This window comes from Diprion similis, chromosome 12, assembly GCF_021155765.1.
Source record: "Diprion similis isolate iyDipSimi1 chromosome 12, iyDipSimi1.1, whole genome shotgun sequence".
Taxonomy (NCBI): domain Eukaryota; kingdom Metazoa; phylum Arthropoda; class Insecta; order Hymenoptera; family Diprionidae; genus Diprion; species Diprion similis.
In genome coordinates this window covers 2,514,073-2,537,068 of record NC_060116.1, presented here as the reverse complement: position 1 = coordinate 2,537,068, position 22,996 = coordinate 2,514,073, and the positions used below count along the sequence as shown (strand labels likewise).

Sequence of the window (22,996 nt, the reverse complement as noted above, 5' to 3'; positions counted from 1 at the left end):
ATATATTTCGTTGTATCAGGTTGTGGCGGGAATTTGCAGCGACGGTTCATAAAGTCCTCCTGCAATCGGTGGTATTCTACATATACACATATATGCATATAGAGTGTGTACGTTTCCGTGTGTGTAGCTATGTGTCTATGTACATACATATATGTATATATGTGGTATAATTACACGCATATCCATACATAATAATTATCAATAGTATATATAGTAATTATTATTGGCAGCAGCGTTGCGAAGGCTACGCGATATACATATATATGTATATATATATATATATATATATATATATATATATATATATATATATATATATATATATATGTGTGTGTGTGTGTGTATATATTTGAATTGTTATAATTTTTTTTTGTTCGTCGGATCTAAAAAAACGAATATTTTACATTGTGCGCGAGTTTCCATCGCTTGGAGGCAGCATTATTATTATTGTTTATTTTTTATTGATTGATTTTTTTCACTTTGCCGTATTCATTAATATTATTGTTACTTTTTTCCTCTGTCCAGAGAGGGGCAGTGGGGGCAGGGGGGGTTGTTTCGTGATGCTGGCGATGGGGGGCGAGTTATATGCCGTGTATGGTGTCTGTGTGTATGTGTATAAATATATATATACATATACATATACATATATACGTATGCATGTATATATATGTATGCGTATGTGTTTTTATCCTTTGCTTATTATTTACTGTTATTGTTGTTGTTGTTCTTCTTGTTCGTTTGTTTGTGTTTTTTTTTTTCCCTCCGTTTCGTCAAAACGAATTTTACAGCGTATGTATATTATAATAATTGTTGCCTTGGTCAATGTTTTCAATATCACCCGACAACAATATCGCATATATGATGATTGATGCTATATATGTGAATAAATGTATATAATGTACCCTACATTATAAATATGAATATAATCACACAAACAGCGTCATGAGAATCTCATAATACTATTAATATATCTCAGTTATATAGGTACTCGTCTCGGCGATGTTTGTGGTATTATCGATAATAAACGTACAAAATTTAATTATAATCAAAACTAATAAGAAGAAAATAAACAACGCCTAATCAAAACCGAAACGAGACGCGACGTAGCGCGGCGCAACAAGATTAACAATAATAATAATAATAATAATAATAATAGTAATAATAAAGAAATAAAAATAGAATTATCATTTTCACGTGGATGGACAAAAAGAAAAAGGAAAACAAAGAAACGATCGTGGATGAAAATCGCTCGATGGAGGTTGTCAAAGCCGAAGCAATACATACATGGGGCGCGTAGGAGGAAGGGTGTCTTTGCGTTATTTATGAGAGTATGCGTAGAGCCTGAAGCACCGGCCGTGAGCAGACGGGGCAGCTCGGATCGGAGCTCTCGCAAACGCGGTTGCCGCAGTCAAGACAGAAGAGATTGTGGCCGCAGGGAACGAGGGCCGCGGTGACCTCCTTGTCGCCGCAGACGACGCACTCGCGTCTGCCGATGCCCCCGCCGAGGAGGGAGTCCGTCGGCGAGGCCGGGCTCGCCGAGGCCGGCGGCGAGGGTCTCGAAGGCAGGGCGACCCCGGGGAAGGACCAGATCGAAGAGGCGGCGGCCTGGGACTCGAACGACGGGGACTCGCCGAGGCCCTCGTCCCGCTCTAGGCCCGCGCCCCAAATCGCTACGAGGTCGTTAAGCCCTGGGGCCCCGGAGCTGCTCGAAGAACTGCTGCAGCTTCCGCTGCTCGAGAAGGCGCCGCTCGAACCGTTCGAACCGTTTGAACCGGGCGGGTCGAGGCAGCCGAGGATCGAGCCGAGCCCGCCGAGGCAGAGGGCGCCGAGGAGGTCCGCCTCCTCGAGTCCGGGGCCCGATCCGGTCCGCAGTGCGATGTGGGCCTCGATCTCGCGCCTCGCGGCCTCGACGCTTTCCGGGAGTCCCGTCACCTCGAATACCGGCTCCTTGTCTCGGCTTGGCGTGACGATGTAGGTGTGCGTCTGGTGCTGGATCCTCTTGATCGTCGCTCCCTTCGGCCCGACTACTAGACCCACGACCCTGTAAGGTACTCGAACCTGGATTGTCACGTGCCCCGGGACTGAGGCTGGCGGTCCTGGTGGGGCCCCGAGCAGAGCTCCAAGCGAACTCTTCCGCGACGCGCGTATCTGAGAGAAGTGCTCCGCCGCCGAGAGGATCTCCCGCTTCGCCCTCGCCACGTCCTCCTTACGGCCCGTCACCACGAACACGGGCTCCTCTCCCCGAACCGGTGTCTTTATGTACGTGTTCGTCTTCGCGCGGAGCGCCTTGATCTTGCAGCCTGGAACAGGACAAAGGGGTTGCGAAACATTAATCTCTCGTCGTATTCGTGCTTCTCGTCGAATGTACGCAAATTTCACAAACAAACAACTGTTTCCTGTCATGTTCGCTGCAGAACGGGGGGGGGGGGGGGGGGGGCAGATTTCGTAAAAATTACGAAAAAAAAACTTTGGGCAAGTTAATTTATTGATTATTTTGTTTCATTCTTGTACAATCGATGAAAAATGATGAATTAGTAATTTTCTATGATTTCCTACAAAGAAATTAATAATTAATAATTTCTATAACAAAATACCCATATTTTCCACATCGTTAAATAGCCCGTTTTGAGGATGAAAAATTAAGTATTTAATTTTTTTTGGAAAACATGATTATTTAACTTCACTTTGCCGTTGACCTTGTTCAATTTTATTAATTGTCTTCAGAAGCGGAAATTTTTTGTAGAAAAGCAAAAAATTCCATTTTCCTTGGACTGTTTGTTGTTGAAATTTTTTTCAAATCGAATCATTGAGTAAACTAACTATTGCATCTTTAACTAGACCCTCTGAGAATGTGCATCAATTTTTTCAGAGTCTTTGGACTACTTAAAATATCTAAAATAAGGGTCAGACGCGAAAGACCCAACGTGACAACCAATGTATACTGAAAATCATGTAACAATGGAAACGTGAATTTTCATCATTTCCTCTCGATACATCGAAGATGAACAAGCCCCATTGTCTCAATCAGCAAAAACTATGTTGAATGAGGTAATGTTGTTTGAAATATTTTCAAAAATGGTATCAACCCCATTTATGTATATTGAACACGAATGGTACAATATTAACACGAATTCCATCAAGAACTAATCTTAAGATATGTCAACAATCTGAGAAAAGTTTTTCCGTATATGATTGTAACGTTCAAAATGATCGAAATCTGGCGATTTCAATCCCATTCAGATGTTATTGGGATAATTTGGTTCTCCATAAGGATCACCAGAGATCACCTGCCAAATGTTGCAAATAGTTATTCCAAAACAGATTTTTGTAACGCCGAGACAACAGATGTACGCAACAATTACATTTGCGTATTGTAACTATACTGAAACAAGAGCAGATTTTTTGATTGTTCTCAGACATTTTGTGAGGATTCGTTGATCGAGCGAAATAAGCTTAAAAACATTTGATCGGATCAAAACACTATAGAGCTCACCCACTATGACCATTCTGATGATGAAATTTTTTTTCAAATTTGTAAGATATTATTCGCACTTGCTCAGATTCATTCCTGCTACACATCAGGTATGTTTTTCATTCCTGCTCAACCTTACAGTAAATTAGGTAAAAGGCAATCTATCAGATATGGTTTATACACAAGTGCAGATAGACGTAGAAGTGCCTAGAAGCTGGGGAGTGAAGCCTAAAAATATGGTTAAGAACCGTTGATATACCACAATACCCGCTATATCACGGAAGAATAATAGAAACAAAAGACGTTAGTCTCAAGTAAATGAATCCACCTATCTATCCGCATATGTCATAAAATTATCCATCTGTCCATTTACACGTGCGTGTTCAAGGTTTCCAAAGACATATCGTACGATCGTCCAATCAGCGAGTGACATCATATTTGAAAGATTTTTGTTTATTTATTATTCCACTCTTCTCCTTCGCACTGATTCGGAGAAAAGCAAAAATTTGTCCCGAGAATAGTTTTCCGATGTGTTGAAATTTAGCCGCAAGTATATTTATCCAGATTACGGTGAAGTAGTCACGTGATGTTTCATCTAAATTTCTACTCATGCAAAGACATACCCATTTTCATATTCACGTTGCTCGGAATCAATCGACGTTGCGAAATGTTGAGAATATCGGGATCACGGCTGCACTCGTCTTTGTCCCAAAATGAGGACATTCCACTATATACGGAGATAATTTCTGCACGCAAGATGAACAACTTTTTGATTTATTTACTGCAGAAGTACTTGACCAGTATCCAAACGCGGTCGCGCAAAAAACATGCCGAGGTCAATAATTAAAAAATGAATTCAAAATTGACACGATCATGGTCCAGCTGGCTGAGTGTCTGCACTTCTTGCAATTTTAGCGCAATTTTAAATTACAAAATAAAAATGAGATTTCTAGCTCGATATTCTTCTCGATTATTCAAACCGTTACCGTTAACGTTACGCATTTTACTACAATCTTGTAGCAACTATAACAAATACAATATTTCTCGATTGGGAACGGACATTTTTCTCAAAAATTTTCTAAGTACAATCGCCTGATTTCTGGGGTCCGACGCCATGGTCGGTCCGTCTTTCCCTTGAAGAAGATCCTGACCCTCGCAGGATGCAGTTTATATGGTGTTATAAAGAGAGCCGAGTATAAGTAAGGAGGTCTCGACCCGGTCTATGGCTCGCAGACTACCTGGCCTTGAACGGGCAATACAGGTGAACCACTCGCTCCCCGTCTTTCTTGCTCCCCCTCTCTCTCTCTCTCTCTCTCTCGACCATAATTTTCTCTCTTTTCGCCTCCCCCGCCCTTCTGCCACTGAACCAACGACTCGCTCACTCTCTCTTTCTCTTTTTTTAATTTTAATTATAATTAGTTTTATGTTGGTTATCTTTGTCATATAAGTGTGATTCAATTAGCCAGAAATTTGCATACTTCAAGGAAATTAAAGGGTGGTTTGGTATCGAAGCGCCGAACAAGTCTTTTCAAGTCACAAAAACGTGACTTTCTGCTAATAGTCGTTTGAAACAAGACAGTAGAAACGATATTACGGATGCAATGAATGGTGAACAGATTTCACGAAACGTCCATTACTACCACAATTGAACAAAGAAAATTTCGAAATTAAATTTGTGTCTCTTTAACAAACTACATTATTTCCTCCTATTCATTTGTTTATTTTTACTCCATCTTCTACAGTTTTATTGATTTCCCCAATTTGTCTGTTGTATGTACCTATCATACATTTCTCAAGCGATTCGAGATATCAGACTTGTTATATCTGTGAGTTGGTTGCCGTATTCACGGTGTTGTACGGCCTCCTGTATATCCCAAAGCGCATGAGTATGGTATAACGCCACTCCCGTTGTCCCCATTCATTCATAACATTCGTATGACGTACCGCAGTGCCACAGACTATAGATTTCATGTTATATTATACATATACAGTATACTATACATGCAAAGGAGTGGAGTGGAGTGGAGTGAAGAGAAAAAGAGCGAGAAAAGCCATGCTCTGATATTTTGGTGCGGTCGTACTGTACCTTATAACTCCACGGATTGAAGGTACATCGTGCATGCTTACAGGTGTATTTGTGATCAGGTGCACACAAATGTACGGGATGTTTTATACCATCGATGTGATTGCATGAGCGGTTCAATTTGACTCCAATTTTATTCTGATCTCTTTGCAACGATTAGGTAGGTGTTAAAGGCGCTGGCATTGCCAACTATGATTTGTATAATAATTACATGGTACATGTATACATTGCTTTTAATGATTTTCTGGAGGTGGCTCCGCGTAGTATTGTTCAAAGTTAGAGTCATACAAACTTTTGTACGAGTGGGTTTCGACCTATGGTGTATTCATCAACTTTTTGGGGTGGGGTGGGGGGGCATATTAATAATTTCTTCAATTTTGGTTTAATGATGCAATATACATATATATATATATATGTATACACATCACTGTATGATTTTATGTTCTTTCCTACTAATAATTCTAATTATAAAAAGAAAATAATACGATACTGTACCACCTGAGTGATTTTAATTATTAGAGAAGAGAAATATAGAAGATGACGAAATTTACAAAAATTTCAATTGTTGGGAGTGAAAACGGACATGTAGAAGAAGAATTTCCGAAACACGCACCGTGGAGGCAACGTGACGCATATAGAAATAACATACATATATTTCGATGATGCGTTATAAGTTATAATAATATTCAAACTATAAAAAGTTTCTTGTTCTTTAATCTTCAAAATCCGTTTGAAAAGTGAAAAAAAGAAAAAATCAAAACTCAAAAAATAACGAAAATAAAAAAAAAACAATATCCTCGTAACACTGCGTGAATTTTTTTGTTTACACCTTCCCTCGTCCGAAAGAACGTAGAGAAAGCAAAAAAAAAAACAAACAAACAAAAAAAAAACATACAGATGTATACCAAGAGCTAAAAGAACGGACCGCCGAAGTAATTCACGTGCATATAATACGATATATATATATATACATATATATAAGACGAGCACCGACCAGGTATACGTACAACAAAAGTAATGAAAAACTATACATGCAGAGCCAAGAGTCTCGCGGACAATGGCCATGCGGAGAGCCCCGGGCTTCACGTAGTTGGTCGTCGGACTTCTCCTCCGTCTGCAGGTCCCGATTCTCGGTTCGGTCGCACCTCACCTTGGCTGCGGCCCTTCAACTGTCTACGACCCACGCCTCCCCCCCATCCTCCACCACCCCCTTCTCCTCTTCCTCCTCCTCCTCTTAGCCTTGCCACGCAGTCCGCTGCACTACTCTTCGATGCACCATCCTTGCTGCACGTTCACCTGCCCACGATCCCTGCGTTACCCACGGCGTGCCTCTCTCTTCCTCTCTCTCTCTCTCTTCCTTCTCGTGTGCAGGACGGGACGAGAGAGACAAGGAAGAATGAGAGGGAAAGAGTCGGACGGGAGAACCCGGGGAGGAAGAAAGGCTGGTTGGTAAACTCTCCTGCGGTTCTGGTCTTGAATACTGCATACTGTACACTGCACCGAATGCCTAAGCTTGGCTTCTCGAAAAGTGGTTGCTCTGCTTGCAGGAAGAGCGACAGAGAGAAACAGAGGCTCGACGATGGGGAGCACGCGATGATCCCAGCCTATTAAGTTTGGACGCCAACTCTCCACGTGTGTAACATGCAGCCACCACTCATGGACGTGTGCCCTTCAGTTAACAATAAGCCTGTTCCATCATTTCGCTTGCTTTTTTCAAGGTTGTTTAGTGTTTTGGGAATCCGATAGTACAGTCGACATCTAGTGATCACCCTCTGTACTAGAAGTACCTGACCCATATTTTGTATTTTTCAGGTAATAGCTGACATACAACAGAAACGCGATGTTCCACAACTTATGAAAATCTTGTCGTTCGCTGCAATTTCTGCAAAATCAGGGGAGTTACCGAAAAGAAACGGTGAAACTCATCAGACCAAATACCCGGCAGAGAGTATGAAAAAATAATTGAACTCTATTGGTCGGAGAGATGTACAGTATTATTCATTAACGTCTCACTCTTTGAGCAAACTTGTTTTCGGTACGAAGCAAAATGCCACTTTGATTCTACACGAATTATGTGACAATGCATCCTATTCTCGCACACCAGCAGCATCGCAGTTGAATGTTTAATCTGTCAAACTTCACTATTTCCTGGCGGTATAGTAAACGAATTAACAGACATGTGTGTGCGTGTGTGTGTGTGTGTGTAGAAAGTGAAAAATGTGATTTTGAACTACCATCGCCATACCTCCGCGTCATCGGTTTAAACGACTAAATCGCATCAGTATTCAACGCAAGGTTGCACTCATTGTCATTATCAAAGAGTTTTCTTATCTCCGTCAGTCTTGTCTGCACGTTGTCCGATAAAGCTTGATAACTGCGCGTATATTCGATGTAACGAGAAGCTGCACGTTGTTTGTATGATGAATGAAGCAGCTTCAGTTCCACCGTGACGCAATATGAGACTGAAATTTGAGCGATTCTTAAAATTGTAAGAACTGCCGGTAGTCAGAGATACGAGCGGCGAAAGAGAATACGAAAAGGAAATAGACCAATTAAGCGTGGAAAAGCAGGAACGACGTGGGCGGAAGGTCTAGAGAGACACGGGCCAAAGCTAAAGCTGAACAAAGAAGAAAAATCGAAGAAAAAGCCCGACGACGCGGATCTCCTGGGTCGAAACAGCATAGAGAACCGAGCAATTATGCTTCTCGGGATCGGGAGAACGCCCATCGAATTCCTCAACGGCCTTCTCCAATTCTGACCTGAAACCGCAAGAGATTCTCGGCTGCTGTAGTGGTCTACGAAGGCCAGAGAGAGAAGGAAAGAAAGAGAAAGAAAGAGAGAGACAGAGAAAAGACAAGAGAAGTGCACGGTGCCTCGTTTTCACCCGGAAAGCCGAATAGTCGAGGAAATTTGTTTAGGACGGTACTGCAGGGAGTTGAAACAGTGCCGCGCGATAGACGCCTGCCTCTCGCACTTGACTATATTTCTTTCTCTATCTCTCTGTCTCTCTCGCATCCGAGAGAGCGTCGCGGCGACTCGGCTGTCCGTCGTCCAGTGGACCGCGCGAGGCATGCAGGCAACAGCGGCAGCGGCAACAGCAACAGCAACAGCAACAGCAACAGCAACAGCAGCCGCCGCGCTTCGCCCGTTCTCAGGCAGGTCAGTGATACTACTGCGTCAAGTTGAAGGCCAACACCCCCACAACGCGTTGCTCCGGCTTTCGACGACGCCGAGCCTGCGATCCTATAGGTTTATTATAAATACAACCGATGCTCGATACCTCATACTCGCCCCGATCATTCCGTTAAATCACGAGATAATAATACCACGTGACAATCGACGGGTATTCTCATTGGACGATACGTATTTTGTCTTCGACTATAATTATGTGTATACGAGTAATATGAGTATGTACTCGTATTCGATTCGAAAGCAAAGAGAATAGATCGGAAAGAAAGAATAAATCGGCTAACTCAACTCCATTTGTTGAACCGGGAACACTCGTCATCGATTATCTTTTCGACAGTGTTGACTGGTCCCCGCGTGACGGTAGGTGTAGATTCAATAGCACGGAAATTGGTGAACAGTGACGAATTGATAACTTTACGTAAGATTCTCTCAATATCAGATTATCAGAGGAATAAACAGCTAAGGCAGTAAATAAACACAACAACTAATAATTCGTTTGCAATGTTTGCATGCGATAAATAACATTGACGCAATGTAACATTTGATTAAAAAATCTTAGGTACTGTTCTGCAAATGTCAAATGACCTTGAAGTAGTTGGACGATATATTTTATTACGGTTAACTGAAATTCATACGATTCCAAAATCGATCACTTTTACATCACGAACTCCAACCACATTCCACACGCATCACGGAATTCATGTAAACAATGCAAAAAATCTTTGCAACGTCGTAGGTGGTTTAAATTCAACAAACAATTCTTTTTTTCTTTTCTCTTTAATGCACTATACTATACCCGTCACAGAACGATAATATGCGCTTATCGACAAAATCAAAACAAATTTGCTTAGGATTCAATCAGCAAAATTTGCTTGTAACCTTACGCTTAAAGTCGCACAGAGTGAGTGGCCAAGCGGGGACAATAAATTACAGCATCTACTCGTAGGTACATCATAACATTCGGACGAAGCGAATTATGCGCGATGCCAACGGATATTGTGACATTTGACAGGGCTGTAGGGGAGCGCAGCGGTTGACTGACCAGCAGCCTGTCATTGACCGCAGGTCACCTCCGAGCAATTTGAACAACTCGAAGACGACGCTGGTATCATCGCTAATGGCATAGTGCCACAACGCCGCTTCGCAAATGTTCCACAAACAAGACTCCGTATAGGCATAGGTGGTAGCATCCGCGGCGAGGTCCGCCATTATGGACCCCAGCCGCGGTGCGTTCGTCCATCTATTCATCCCCGCCCTCCTCTTCGCCCTTCGCCGTCTCCGGCCTCCTGCTGCTGCCTTTCGGCAAATACGCTGCATGTCGCGGGGCAAGATTGCAGTGTTTTTCCGTTCTTTCCTTCTTTTTTCCCCGAGTTTGTATTCAGGTTGTACATTTAAATGTGTGTGACGAAATATGCATAGATTATACGCGATACGCAGTGTACGTCGGTTCGTTGGGGTCGGAATAAAGCGGATCATTGTGTGAAATGGACTTTGATAAATGCGCGAATTGAATTACGGATTCCGCAAAAGTTGTGAAAAACAACTACTTTACTTTACAAGTTTTGTGTAGGATAAAACCAAGCCACTTCAAACAGAATTTCAGAAAATGTAGACAAACCAAAGTTTTAGAGAATTGTAGAGTGCTCACCAAATTTTCTTGGATAAAATTTCATCCCTGTTGGAGTGGCTCGGTTTTGACTCCAAGCGACTGGCATTGAAACTCCACAAAAACTCGAGAATACGGAAAAACTGAATTATTAATATTTTATAACGATTGCTTTTCGAGTGAACATTGTTTTATTTCTTTCAACTTTTCCTGAAAATTATTCTGCTCGCAGTAGCACAATGAATACAGAATCTGTAGAAACGCAAAATGATAAACAAAAAAGGGAAGAAAAGAAAAACGTGAGATGTGATATACATTAGACTGTCACAGATTATAGCAGCGTTATTTTCCTTCTGGAACAAGCTCTGAACTTTATCTGTTCTTACCGGACCAAAAATCCTCACGAAGAGTACGATTCTTAGCTCGAATATAAGAGATGCCCCATACAGTTTTCCAGAATAAGAATGTGATACGATTTCACAGTTGGATCGGATTTATTTCAATATAAATAATAACATATTTGTTTTTGTAGATCTTAAAAGATCGGCTTTGGTAAGCCAGTTAGAACAAAAGGCGCAGAAAGGCCTGATTTTGTTAAAATTCAGCTTCAGGTTACCCTGACGTAAGAAAAATAGGTGGACAGAAATTTGAAGATAATTTGATAATCTGGAAAATTATGTTCGCGTATAATACAATAGCCGAAATTTTTTAAAATTCCTTAAGAAACTGGGTCGAGGTGTTTTTTACCATATTGAATTAAAATGCAAAAAAATCTCTTCGAGATGATTTTTCGTATGGTAAAACCAAAAAATTTGAACCTTGTTCGTTTAAAGTAAAAGAAAGAAAAAAAAACTTCATCGCCCTGATTCGAAAGAGTCTAATTAAGCTGCAGTTTCGATTTTCGAACGAATCAGCACGGTCTTGAGTTCGTTGGCGAGCACACGCGAGAGTTCCTTATACTCGTCGACGCAGAGGCCAGAGATTCTTGTTCTCCAAATAGATCGATGACACCCGCAGGAACCATCCGACGCTCCCGCTGCGCTCGCTTCGCTCTCTTCTCGGCGTCGCGGCGGTGGTCGCAGACTCTGGCTGCAGCGTCCGGTTGTCGCGCGTTTCTCGCGGATGCAGCCGGCCCAGAAGCAGAAGAACGGACGCCTCTGAAATAACCGCGAGTCTGCAGCAGACGACGGAAGAACACACGCGGCCGAAGTGCATCGGACGCAAGAACGTACCGGCAGCAATCGGCTCGGCCGCCACGCGATATCCTCGTCTTGTGTGCGTGCGAGAGTTAAGAACGACACGACAAGAGACACGACACGACGCGACGCGACGCGGACGCACGTCGGTGGGGGTCGACACTATATTAAGATTGAACTCCACTGACACCGTCGCCCGGCGTAGCCGCCTCCTCGAGAAACTAGCGGATATCTATCTATCCGTCGAGTCGTAGGTGCAGTCGTTACATCCGCATGTCCGGTCTTTCCTTCCTTCATTAGTTATCGTGACAGGCGTCGGCGACGATGCCGATGGCTGCCAAAGTGCAGAAGACTCTTGCAAAATAACAATCGTCATAGTTTTATACACGCCATAAATATATTACAAAGTAGTTCGTTTTAACCCTTTCAGTCGCATTGGGACGATCAACGTCGTATCTAAAAAATTTACATGTCCTAGCCTTAACACGGTTTATTAACAACTTCAAATGATCTTTGGTACTTCGTATAACCCTGAAAACCCCTGAGTAAAAAACTTCAGGGCAAAATATTGAGTCGATAAATGTATGACCGAACGGGTTAAAACAACAGAACTTTTTTTTTTTCATATATATACCTAACTAAATTTCAATTTTCGGTCAAACTTTATCGATCCGAACTTCATGATACTTTTATTTTCGTTCCAATGTGAAAAACTTATTGTATATAACAGAAAAAAACATCATATTTAGATCACGTATTGATAACCATCCATACTTGATATACGCTGGGTTAAGTGGTGGAAATTGTCGACGGTAAAAAAGTTGTAAAAACTTCCAAATTCTCTAAAAGAGCAAGATCCGAAAAAATGTAAATACTTGGGTTAATTAATCCACAAAGTTGGGTTTCGAGGGACCCGTAGGTAGACCAACACGTGCTTGCAAGTTACATCGAGAAAAAACATCGCCTACGAAGAGGCAACCCGATTCCCTTACTTGCCTTGTAGAGGAATGTTCGGTTGCCTATCAATAGGCGTCTTTTCTCAGGCAAAAGAAACATATATTTGTATATTCTTTGTGCGCTGTTCCCACAAAATAAAAGTGCATATACAACAAACGTTGATTGGTTAATAATAAATGAACCGACGGTGTCAATTCTCTTTTCAACGATGCCATAAGCACGTTAATATGTCAATTATAGGCAAATATTTTTTATTGCTATAACAAAGATATTATTTGATGCAAATTGGATATAAATAATAGTATAATAATGATAATAATCACTGCTACTTCCCGCCATACCGGGTAGCGCATGTCCCCAGAAGTCTACAGGAGAGTTGTGCGGAATAAGGTAAGAGATGGATTCGTAAGAATCGTTTAAAACCACAATTGTGTCTTTGAACTGGTATTTCAACGAAGGTTTTCAACAAACCCAAAGTTTTAATTGAATCTTATAACGAATTCAGGTTACCATCGTTACGTGTAGAAAAATAACGAAAAGGCGAAGCGTTCGTTTCACGACGTCTGGATGATTCTCCCCTTACCGATCGAAAACTCTGTACCTTTTGCAACCCCTCTATGGCGTTCTATTATATTTCCAAGGGGTGATTACCGAAGGGGCGGCAGACAAACACCGGCTCCATGCGAATGACTCAACGACAGGGGTATCAACTATGACATGGCCCTAGCTACAGCTGTCGTGAGAGGAGAAAAGTGAGAGAGAAATGCTGATCGAGAAAGGGAGAGAAATATGACCAGAGCCTGAGAATACTTTGGCGAGATTGTATCGATTCCGAACCCCGCAGAGGGCGACGCTCGTCGCATATAATGTAAATAAAACAGCATTGGATGTATACATACATATCGGTAGGGTGTGTAATACCAGACAACCACCTCCATCCCTCTAGCCACCCCGTAAGCCCCATGAGACTGGCGAGACGCGACGCATTGTCGCGTGACGAGTTGAAGTTTAACATAACTATACATTCGGGAAAAAAATCTTAACGTTGTGCGATTAGTCCGAAGTAACTTCGCAGGAGTTCAGTTTCATGAATATCATCATGTTCCAATTTACTACAGCGTACTGAATCCCACAGATAATCGTAAAGCTGGACGATACCGATTTTTCCTAAATAGAGAAATTGAAACTGTGGGTTCTATTCACATTCAAAGCAAACAATATTAAAAATTAGTAATACGATGGCGGTAGAGCTTGCATTGCACGAAAATTTCTCGTCGGTCTCACGCAATTTCTCGCCTTATAGGGCAATCGAATTTCTTCTATCGTCGCATATATTTCCAGGGTTTTGTAGGGCTTTACGACTAGACCCTGATCGAACTTCCCTGCCAGGATCTAACTTGAATTGTTCGAGTGCGATCCCTGAAACAAAGCTACCGTCATGTTTCTGATTTTTTTCTTTAGGAACTTGATACAAAAAACGTCAGTAAATATCCACTTAACCTCATTTTCTCTCGCGAAGAGTGCGGACCCGCATGTCGCTCGTAGTTCTACAGAGTTCTTCAAGCAAAGGCTGAGAAGGGGAGAGAAATTTGAGTCTCAACAGATCGTTTGGTAGCAACAAAGAACCACATGACACTCTAACGTGTCTCTCTTCCTCTTTTTTTCGTCTTTGTTCCGCGCAGCTATATATCAAAAGTAAAGCAGGAAGCTAGTTTCCGACAAAATTCAAACGTCGTGATAATCTTGCAGACATTTCTCAGAATGTAATTCATGTATCGAAGTATATCTAGTTGAACATGTGGTACAATTGAAAAAAAAAATAATAATTGTTAGCTCAGAAACTGTATGAATGAACGGACTTTGGAAAAAAAGGACTTTGGAAAAAGTTGGCACTGACCAATGTTTCAGTTTCATTAACAGTCATCGATATGTTCACATAATTTATCGAGGAAATGTTTAGTATGAAAATAGATCCTGTCAAAAGGAGTAAAGTTTTCTATTGGAATAATTTATCTTCTCAGATTTGTGATTTACCGTCACATTTTAGTGATTTTTTTCAAACAAACGGACACGTAAACAACATCGGACTTACGGTAATACAATATCGAGCTGCTGACCAAGGATATTTCAGGTCCTTTTCTGTACAATTTATTACACGATATGGAAAATGAGTTCTTGTTTGGCGACAGATTCGTACCTCGTGTATAACCTATATGTGAAACTAGCCAAGTAACATTTAGCAAACTAATATTTTTCACTTAGCAAAATTAATCTCATAAGATATAAAGTATAAAGATAACTGAATGAATTTGTGAAAGTTGGTAAAATCCAAAATTTCCTCCTATACACCGCAGCGTTTAAATTACTTTCTCCGCATCTCTATCCCAGCATTTTCCACTGACTTCCTCCCTTTATCTTTCGATTCTCACTACAAAAGTACAGTCGGTTTCTCTGAGGCTAGCGATAATACGGGTCGCTTCTGACCGACGACGGTTATTTATGGATTCCCTCGTCGGGCAGCAGCGGACTGTACTTTGGACACAGCTTCAGCAGAAGGGAACAAAAACCAGTCTCTCTCTCGTCTTCGCCCTCGCTTTCGTTGCACTATTATATGTATACCCTCGCACACGTCTCCACATCGCGGTTTCCAGAGCTTGCGTAAACCGGTGTGTGAGGCTTTCACCTATGCACACATATATACATATATCCAGGAGAGAAGAATTTAATCGGTCTGTTCGCCGAGCGGTTAACCACTCCTGAAATATGCTGGTGTATGTACAACTTTTTTCTAAAAATTTTATCCGACCCTTGACTGCTGAGGGAATTACTTTGAAATATTAGATATATATATATACATTGCACCACTCCTTCTTGATGAAGTCCTTCGAAACCTATCATGGAACGGTTGAAATGACAATTAAAAATTGCTCAGTAGTCCGACAATAAATTTTATCGAATTGATGATATGAAAATTTCTCAAATTTTTATTCTGATCTGAGATTTATTTAAACAAGTACGTGATAACCAAGTTAAGGACGAGTAAGCATATCCACCGCGTACTGGTTTGTGCTCATGGAACAGCCTTTGTCATGCTATATGCATGATCCGCAATACAAGACGATAGCGATATCGCCCGCCAGGTCTGGTCAAGGCCTTGAGAACTTGCTGCATGCTCGGTTCAACAAGGCATTGCGAATAACTTGCAAGCCCGAGGAGGTAGGTTATGTGCATTTCATGCGCTGCGCACGACTTGCCGTTTATTTATTTCCCTTCGCATCAACGCCAGGCCGCTCTCATAGAGTACAAGGTATAGTTTCGGGGCAGATGTACAACAGGATTCAACTTTGTCTGTTCATATTCGTGTAATACTATAACGCAAAGATATTTTCTGCGATATCTGAAATGACACAAATATAATGGGAAATGTAAATTTGTGTTTCCATTCTGATAATGCTTTCATGACTTAGCACAAAATAGATAAATCGACAGAGAAAACTTGAGTAAATTATCACTTGATTTTCGAGAAAGCAGAATAGAGAAGAAAAAAAGAATGATTTTCTGCTATTTTACGATAAGTTAGAATATCCGAATTCAATCTAGGTATGTAAGAATATCTTCAAATGCGCTTTCAACGTTCGATCGATAAAACTACTGCGTGCTGCAGCAGCAGAAGCAGAGGCGGACGTATGCATTCATGTACACACGTGTATGTACATAGAAACAAGAGTTTTGAACTATATGTATATATACATGTGTACTTATATACGGGGGATATGATCACGTCTAAAAGACACGATACACAAACTCGACGTTATAGAGGTATAACATCGTGCAGAGCGTTTTATCACCACATTTCAAAGTGGGAATCAATTCTAGATTACATCACGCATTCATTACAGTGTATTTGTTAGGTATAAAGCAGCCCGTTTCCACGCACAGCGTTATCATCACTAGATCGTCACAAAGAACAAAATTCCCCAACTTTTCTTAAGCTGGATAAAAATAGGAATCATATGTTTCATTCCATTGTCCATTTGATAGGGCAAACAAAAAAGGGTCTCTCTGTCTGCACTTGACACCAAAACTGGTTCGATATGAAATCCGCTGTTTTCCTAACACTCCCGTAACTTTTCTCCAAAACTCAAGATTCCTCCGATTGCTTGCCGACGTTTTTTAAGTTGAAATAACCACGTCATCAAAATCGAAAATGATTTATACGGGGATTTAGTGCTTTTTAGTTGCTAATTTGTTGCCCAAATTTTTATTTTGTTGCTCCAGTAGTTTCCCCGAAATCGAGGGCGATGTCAAGTTTAAAAAGAGTTGGCAAAGCCTGACCAACGAATGACGGAATGATAACGAAAAAATGATGAGAATTTGTTGCTAATAAGTTGCTCGAACAATACACTCATTTCGAACCAGAAAAATCAACCCCTGGTCCGAAAACCACTCCCGAGTAGTTTCCTCCCCCCGAATCTAAAAAATTGCTAAAATTGTTGGAAATCTCATAGATTCGAATATAACAACAGAACTTGCAGGAGTTTCGTAAAAATCTAAGAAGTAGACGGTACATTCTTAGAGCAACGAGAGGAAACGGGGCAATGTATTGATCAAATACGGAACAACCCTTAAACGTGACCGCGACTCATAACCCCGCTTTATATTGACTTAATAGTGAATCACCGGTCGGTGTATGGTTACCTCGGTATAACACACACGATCAACGCACCCCGTGGTAACTTTCCCTGCGAGAATTGCTGCTGCGCACAATCAAGTCAAGTTTTCCCGCCTGGAGTACTAGCCTCCTGCCTGCCTGTCCAACCACCACCCCTCAACCCCTGCGGTTACCGGGTATAACGAGCGACCGCGATTTCCAAGGTAGGTAACATACTCTTTTCAGGTTCCATACCACCGTCGATGCCGATCCCGTGGGAACCAGAGCGCAAACCGTACCCACCTCGGTGTTTACTTGGATCAATTAACCCGTATAATCGATCTTCTCCTGCAGGCAACACTTACGCGTAGCGTGGTAATGTGCATTGATTGTGAGTACAGGCCCAGACACGTGTGCAAATGCATAAGTGTACAAGTTTCTTTTTCATGGTATGTTTTTTCTGTCCACCCGTTCACAATCGCAGGTTACGCTTATATTGGAGTCTGTGATTCCACTCCGCCTTTCTTGTAACACGTTGCTTACCTACATCCACTTGTATACATTCGTAATACATCGCAACTATTGCTCAACTCGTCGTTGTACGTGTGGAGAAGATATGTGTCGGGATATGGATGAATATGATGAAGATGGGCGACAACGAGGGAAGATACTTGAATAAAAGTTTGCCGAGGGAAGGGAAAATAAGGTTTCGCTACGCTATTGGTTTCTATGGAAACCATTCGAAGGATCTGCAGCAGTAAATATGGCGGCAGCGGTTATAGCGAACCCCAAAATACTTGGCGCGCAAGGGTGGCCACCCTGTGCCGCTTCAGGATAACGATGTCAGTCCGAGCCCCAAAACCGCGGCTCCAGCTCGTTTGTCATGCTACATCGTGGCCAACACACATACACACCATACACGAGTGCTTTATATTTACTCATCTATATACATGCATAGATGTGCGATACTCTAAGCGATCTTTTGATCAGCTTTAATCTTCGTCCTGCACTCTGTCGAGGGATTTTGCAGCTGTAGGGATTCGTCAGTTCTGCATTATTCTGTACACAAGGGGATAACAATAGTATGAAGGATTTCAAATTCGATGGTTTCATCTTTTGAGGGTAGGTACATGGCCTTTGATTGCGATGTATCAACATTGGTCACTGCTGGTTGTTAAACGGCCGATGCTTGGTAATAGACGTGTAGTCAGTATTCTAATGTAATGTCGTGACCAGTTCTGCCAACATTGGCCAATGTATAATTAGCCAGGCTCGATTCGTGTTCCTGGTCCAACATTCTACGCTCTAACGGCCCGATATCACAAGGTGATGTCAGACTCAGTTACAATTGTGACGTCGCGCTGTTATTGGCATGTAACACTTCAACGTAAATCAATTCTATTGTTTCTTGCCTCACTTGTAATATAGTACATCGATGATAACTGTTTTCGTCAGATTTCCAACTTGCTAGGCTAATTGGTGTGGAAAAAATTAGAAGAATCTCTGTAAAGAGAAGGATATTTATTAATCGAAGTCAACGGACGATGATGATCATTGCATTGGCCACCAATATTGTGACAATCGCCAGCCAGCCTAAGTATCGGGCCGCTTTTCAAAATCTTTTGCCGATATAAAATCCTGTACGGGTAATAATGATGGCAGTGGCCCCAACCTTTGTACAATGACAAATGCATTAATAAATACACATACAGGCTTTCAATCCAGTATTCAATTAGTGGAAACAAAATGAACTTCGATTTATCAGAATAAAAAAAAAACGATATTACGGTTTTGACATGACAAGATACGATAAGAATGTAAAACGTTGAAGGTGTTGGTATGAATTTTTTATATTACCAAACAGGTAGTCCACTCAAACCTCAAAGTTGAATTCCGGTTTCCTCCCGGATTCTTTTAATATACTTACAAGCTTTAACCAAACTACACCTCATTTAATCTTCCCACATATTTTTTTTTCCCTCTCTTTCAGAGTGGGGAGAAAAAAAAGGCGCTTTCATCAAAGAGACGTAAGTCTAGTGAATGAACCGTGAGAGTTTGTTGTTTGTTCAAAAGTGGTCGGTCGTCCTTCCAAGAGATTACCTTTGCTCGAAGCTGTCGAGCCGCAGAGCCGGCAGGTATGGTATACGTATGTGAAAAAAATAATACACTATACCCACTCGAAGTATGGCTGGCCGAATGCAAGGCAAATGCGCGTTTCCAACGCATAACAGGGACGGGAGTTCACCAACGCCGAACACTGCAGGACGACACTATACAGGATGCGACGAAGTAGGCAGGTATAGGGCATGTGTATAGCCATCTTTGACCAAGCATAATTGGACCTCTTTCTACCTGCTTCGCAACCAGGCGAAGAAAGAATTTCCTCGGAGATCCGCGTTCGAGGACCTCGCCTTGTAGCAGCAACAGCAGCAGCAGCATCAGGCATGAGGTTAGAGGAACGATAATCAGGGATGGAACGCAAGTCCCCATAGCTCCAGTTCGCAAAAATTGTTCACTGAATCATTTGAACTCTGATTCCAGAGATGTGTAGACTTTTCTTGAATGGTTTAGGATTTTAAATCAGGTTTAAAATTTTTCGTGTAAATATGACAATTGCGACAGTTTTAAGTTTCCTGACTTTTCCACGACCACTGCATATTCCCTATGAAATAGTATTCCAGTGAACTACGAAACAATCAACATTTTTTGAACATTAGAAACGTTTACTCTACGGAATCCAATGCACTGATATTACGTTAGATATATTACTGCAGAAAGTTAAAACCCTGCGAGGGTACGCTTCAACCATGTAACACCTTATGAAACTGTAGCACATATACGTAAAAAAATGTTACGTAAATTGTGCAGCCTTTCGGAATATCTCTTTGAACGTTGGTGGGCGGGAGCTGCCTTGAGACCGAGACAACCATGTCATCAGACAACGTCTCGAACGAACTCATTGCGAAATATTCGCTCCACCGACGAATGCTATACACGTTCGCAGTCCTGCCTCTCGACCTTTCTCCCTTCCCGATAGGTCACGGTTAAGCTGAATAATTCGAGGTCGTTGCTGGTGCACCATCGACGTTTTTCACGCCGGAGCAAACCAACAAGCATCACCTTTTTCTGCCCTCTTCTTCAAGCTGCAGTTATGGTGTCTGTACAATTTACACTGATATCTTGAATAATTGAAATTTCTGCACTTTGTATAGTTCCCGTGTAAAAAAACACGCGCGATTCAAAATACAGACCAAATCGAAACTTGGGTTTTATTTTTACAGCAATTTTTCTCAATTATTAAACATCCTTCACACCATAGTGCTAGTAGTTCTTCGATTGCGTGATTACAGAGTTTCAACGCGTGTACACTGGAAGAAGAGCGTAATGAAAATTTTCCTCAACCTTCACTTGAGGTCAAGAAACCACCACATTATGGGTAAGTCAAACCATATTAATCAAGATTGAAGTCTTACACAACCATGCATGCACCATTTTTTCCTCTCAGTAGGTTCATGAAACCGTCAATATCTTCTACACAGGTAATCGAAACAGATAATAAGAAAACTCTCAACCCTCTTGCTCCCGCGCCTCTTTCATCATACTCGAATAAAATTTCATCCCAAAAATGGTTCGGCGGCGCTGCAGACGGACCGACTCGTTCTTTGCCGTCCGTGGTCACTGCACGGACCTAACCTCATACCCGCCAACCAACCAACTTACCTACCTACCTACCTACCTAAATATCTACCTACACAGAAGTAAACGAATCGGATCGAAAGGAATGGTGGCGGAATGTGTTCACCTTATACCGATCCAACCACTAGTTGTACTTTGGCGGCCGAGGGCCATTCGAATGCCGCGTTCTGTTGTATGCGTTTTGGTAGAAACGTCTCGCTTGAACCTCGCGATATACCTTTCTCAAGGTTTATAAACTCTCCCTGCCATGGCAGAGTGTCCAGCGAAGTCGGTAAAGAGCTATCGCATCGATGGAACCAAACTGGTTCATGCTTTGTACATTTTTTTTTCTCCTCAATTGAATCGAAAATAATAAATTTATGGTTTCTTATTACATTAGCTCATTATTATAATTATTACGCTATTTATATCCTATAGACATGTTTTTATATAATGTAAAGTACATACTCAAGTAGATTGGTATGGAGAAACTTTGTCAGATCAACGATGCATTCTTATGATAAAATAGTTATTCTCCAGCTTCGAGATTTTATAAAATTCAGTAAACCGTGACGATTGAAGATCGATCTGAAATTGCAGAACTGTGACGATTCTTCTTTCAATGTCCCGTTACTTTAACGTAACCAACGTTATCCTGTCCAATAATTATTTGTATTTCACGTAACCGTCGAAAATTTCTTTATTCTTAGGCAAATTTTCTCAATTCTTTCCGGTTTTCCAGATCGATAACAAACCAGCATAAATCAGATCTTATCTCATTTCCAGAAATTCCTCCTGTCTTCTTCAAGTTACTGTATTAAACTGTCTTGACTTTTGGTGAGAACCTCACTACTTTTTCCCTGCAGTTTTTAGCATCAGCGGTATCAACGAAATGAATTTTGTTGGGCGCTGGCTCGGCATATTTCTGTATCTTAGAAGGAGGGACCGACTCGCCTTTCCCGTTCGGGATTTCGCCCGGTTTAGACTTAAGCGAGACAGAAGGTTCTTCTTCGTTCGTTGTGGTGTATAAAGAGGGCCGGCATAGCGAGCGAGACGCGAGAGCGTTACACCCGTGTAGTTACCTCCGGCCTTGGAGCCACTGAACCACTGTGTGGTTCAACGATTCAACGTTTCAGTGGTTCTCAGCCGGCGGCGAGTCGTCGAGGGTAGCGAAGAAGAGCGGCGACTCGCGTTTTATCATCATTCTTCGAGAATCGTCCGCAGCGCGATGCTCATTCGTCTCTTTAGCTGGAGCGAGAAGGAGGCCGAAATCAGAATGAGAATGAGAATGAGAAGAAGAAGAAGAGAAGGAAGAGAAGCCGGGTTGCGGCACCGTGAGCACGCGGACCCTACTAGCCCAGATTGTGATGGGGTCCGACACCTAGCCCAACCTACTAGACAAACTTTAGATAAAGTTATTTGTTCGGGGAAAGATAATAATTTTTTGACTACGCAGGGTACGTATAGAAAAAAAAGATGTCGACTTCTAAACGCTAGCGATTGAAATCTCAACACCACACCTTATACGACACGACTCCTACATTTGGTCGACAATCCCGTTTTTCGTATTGCTTTCTCTGTCTCTAAAACTTTTCGTGAGTACAAAATCATATGTCGAGTTTATTCCACAGGTGAAATTTGATCATTAAATGGATAGGAAAAAATTTGACACTTTTTCAACGTGATTGCTTTTCACCGTGAAAACTTATTCGTATTAAATTACGATCTAAAAGTCTGAGTAATAATGAAACGTAAATTTGAACAAATCTTCATACGTCAACGATGAACTCGATGCACGTGTTTCGAATCAACAAACAATTTTCTGAGTAGGCTTCGGACATTGAAAAAGCTGATCGGAACTCACCGGACAGTGGATATCCTACTGCATACCTTCAACCCACAGTAACGCGTTATACCTACTGAACGTTCTTAGAAAACGACTGTCAATTGTCACGTATGTTACATAAAAAACGACTGCGCGTAAGGAAAAAAATATACAAACGACGAGAAAAAAGGAAGAAGAAGGTAAAGGTATGTAAGGTAAATTGAAATGAAAGGTAGAGATTTGAGAGGAGGCTAGATTTTACCGAAATGTTGGTATAGAACCGCGGCACCTAGAGGTGCTTCCCTCTTTTTCTGTCCCTTCTTCTCTCTCTTCATATGTATA

General features: G+C 41.7%; 1 protein-coding gene across 2 annotated transcripts in view; it reads right to left on the bottom strand.

The window, feature by feature from the left end:
• Nucleotides 1-354: 354 nt before the first annotated feature.
• The window catches only part of LOC124413355 (RNA-binding protein MEX3B), a 41,018-nt gene continuing 18,376 nt past the window's right edge, over nt 355-22,996 (bottom strand). For both annotated transcript variants that reach the window (XM_046893881.1, XM_046893882.1), the window contains exon 3: nt 355-2,300. In XM_046893881.1, coding sequence (XP_046749837.1) covers nt 1,321-2,300 — 980 coding nt within the window. In that variant the 3' untranslated portion in view covers nt 355-1,320. The remainder of the gene's footprint in view (nt 2,301-22,996) is intronic.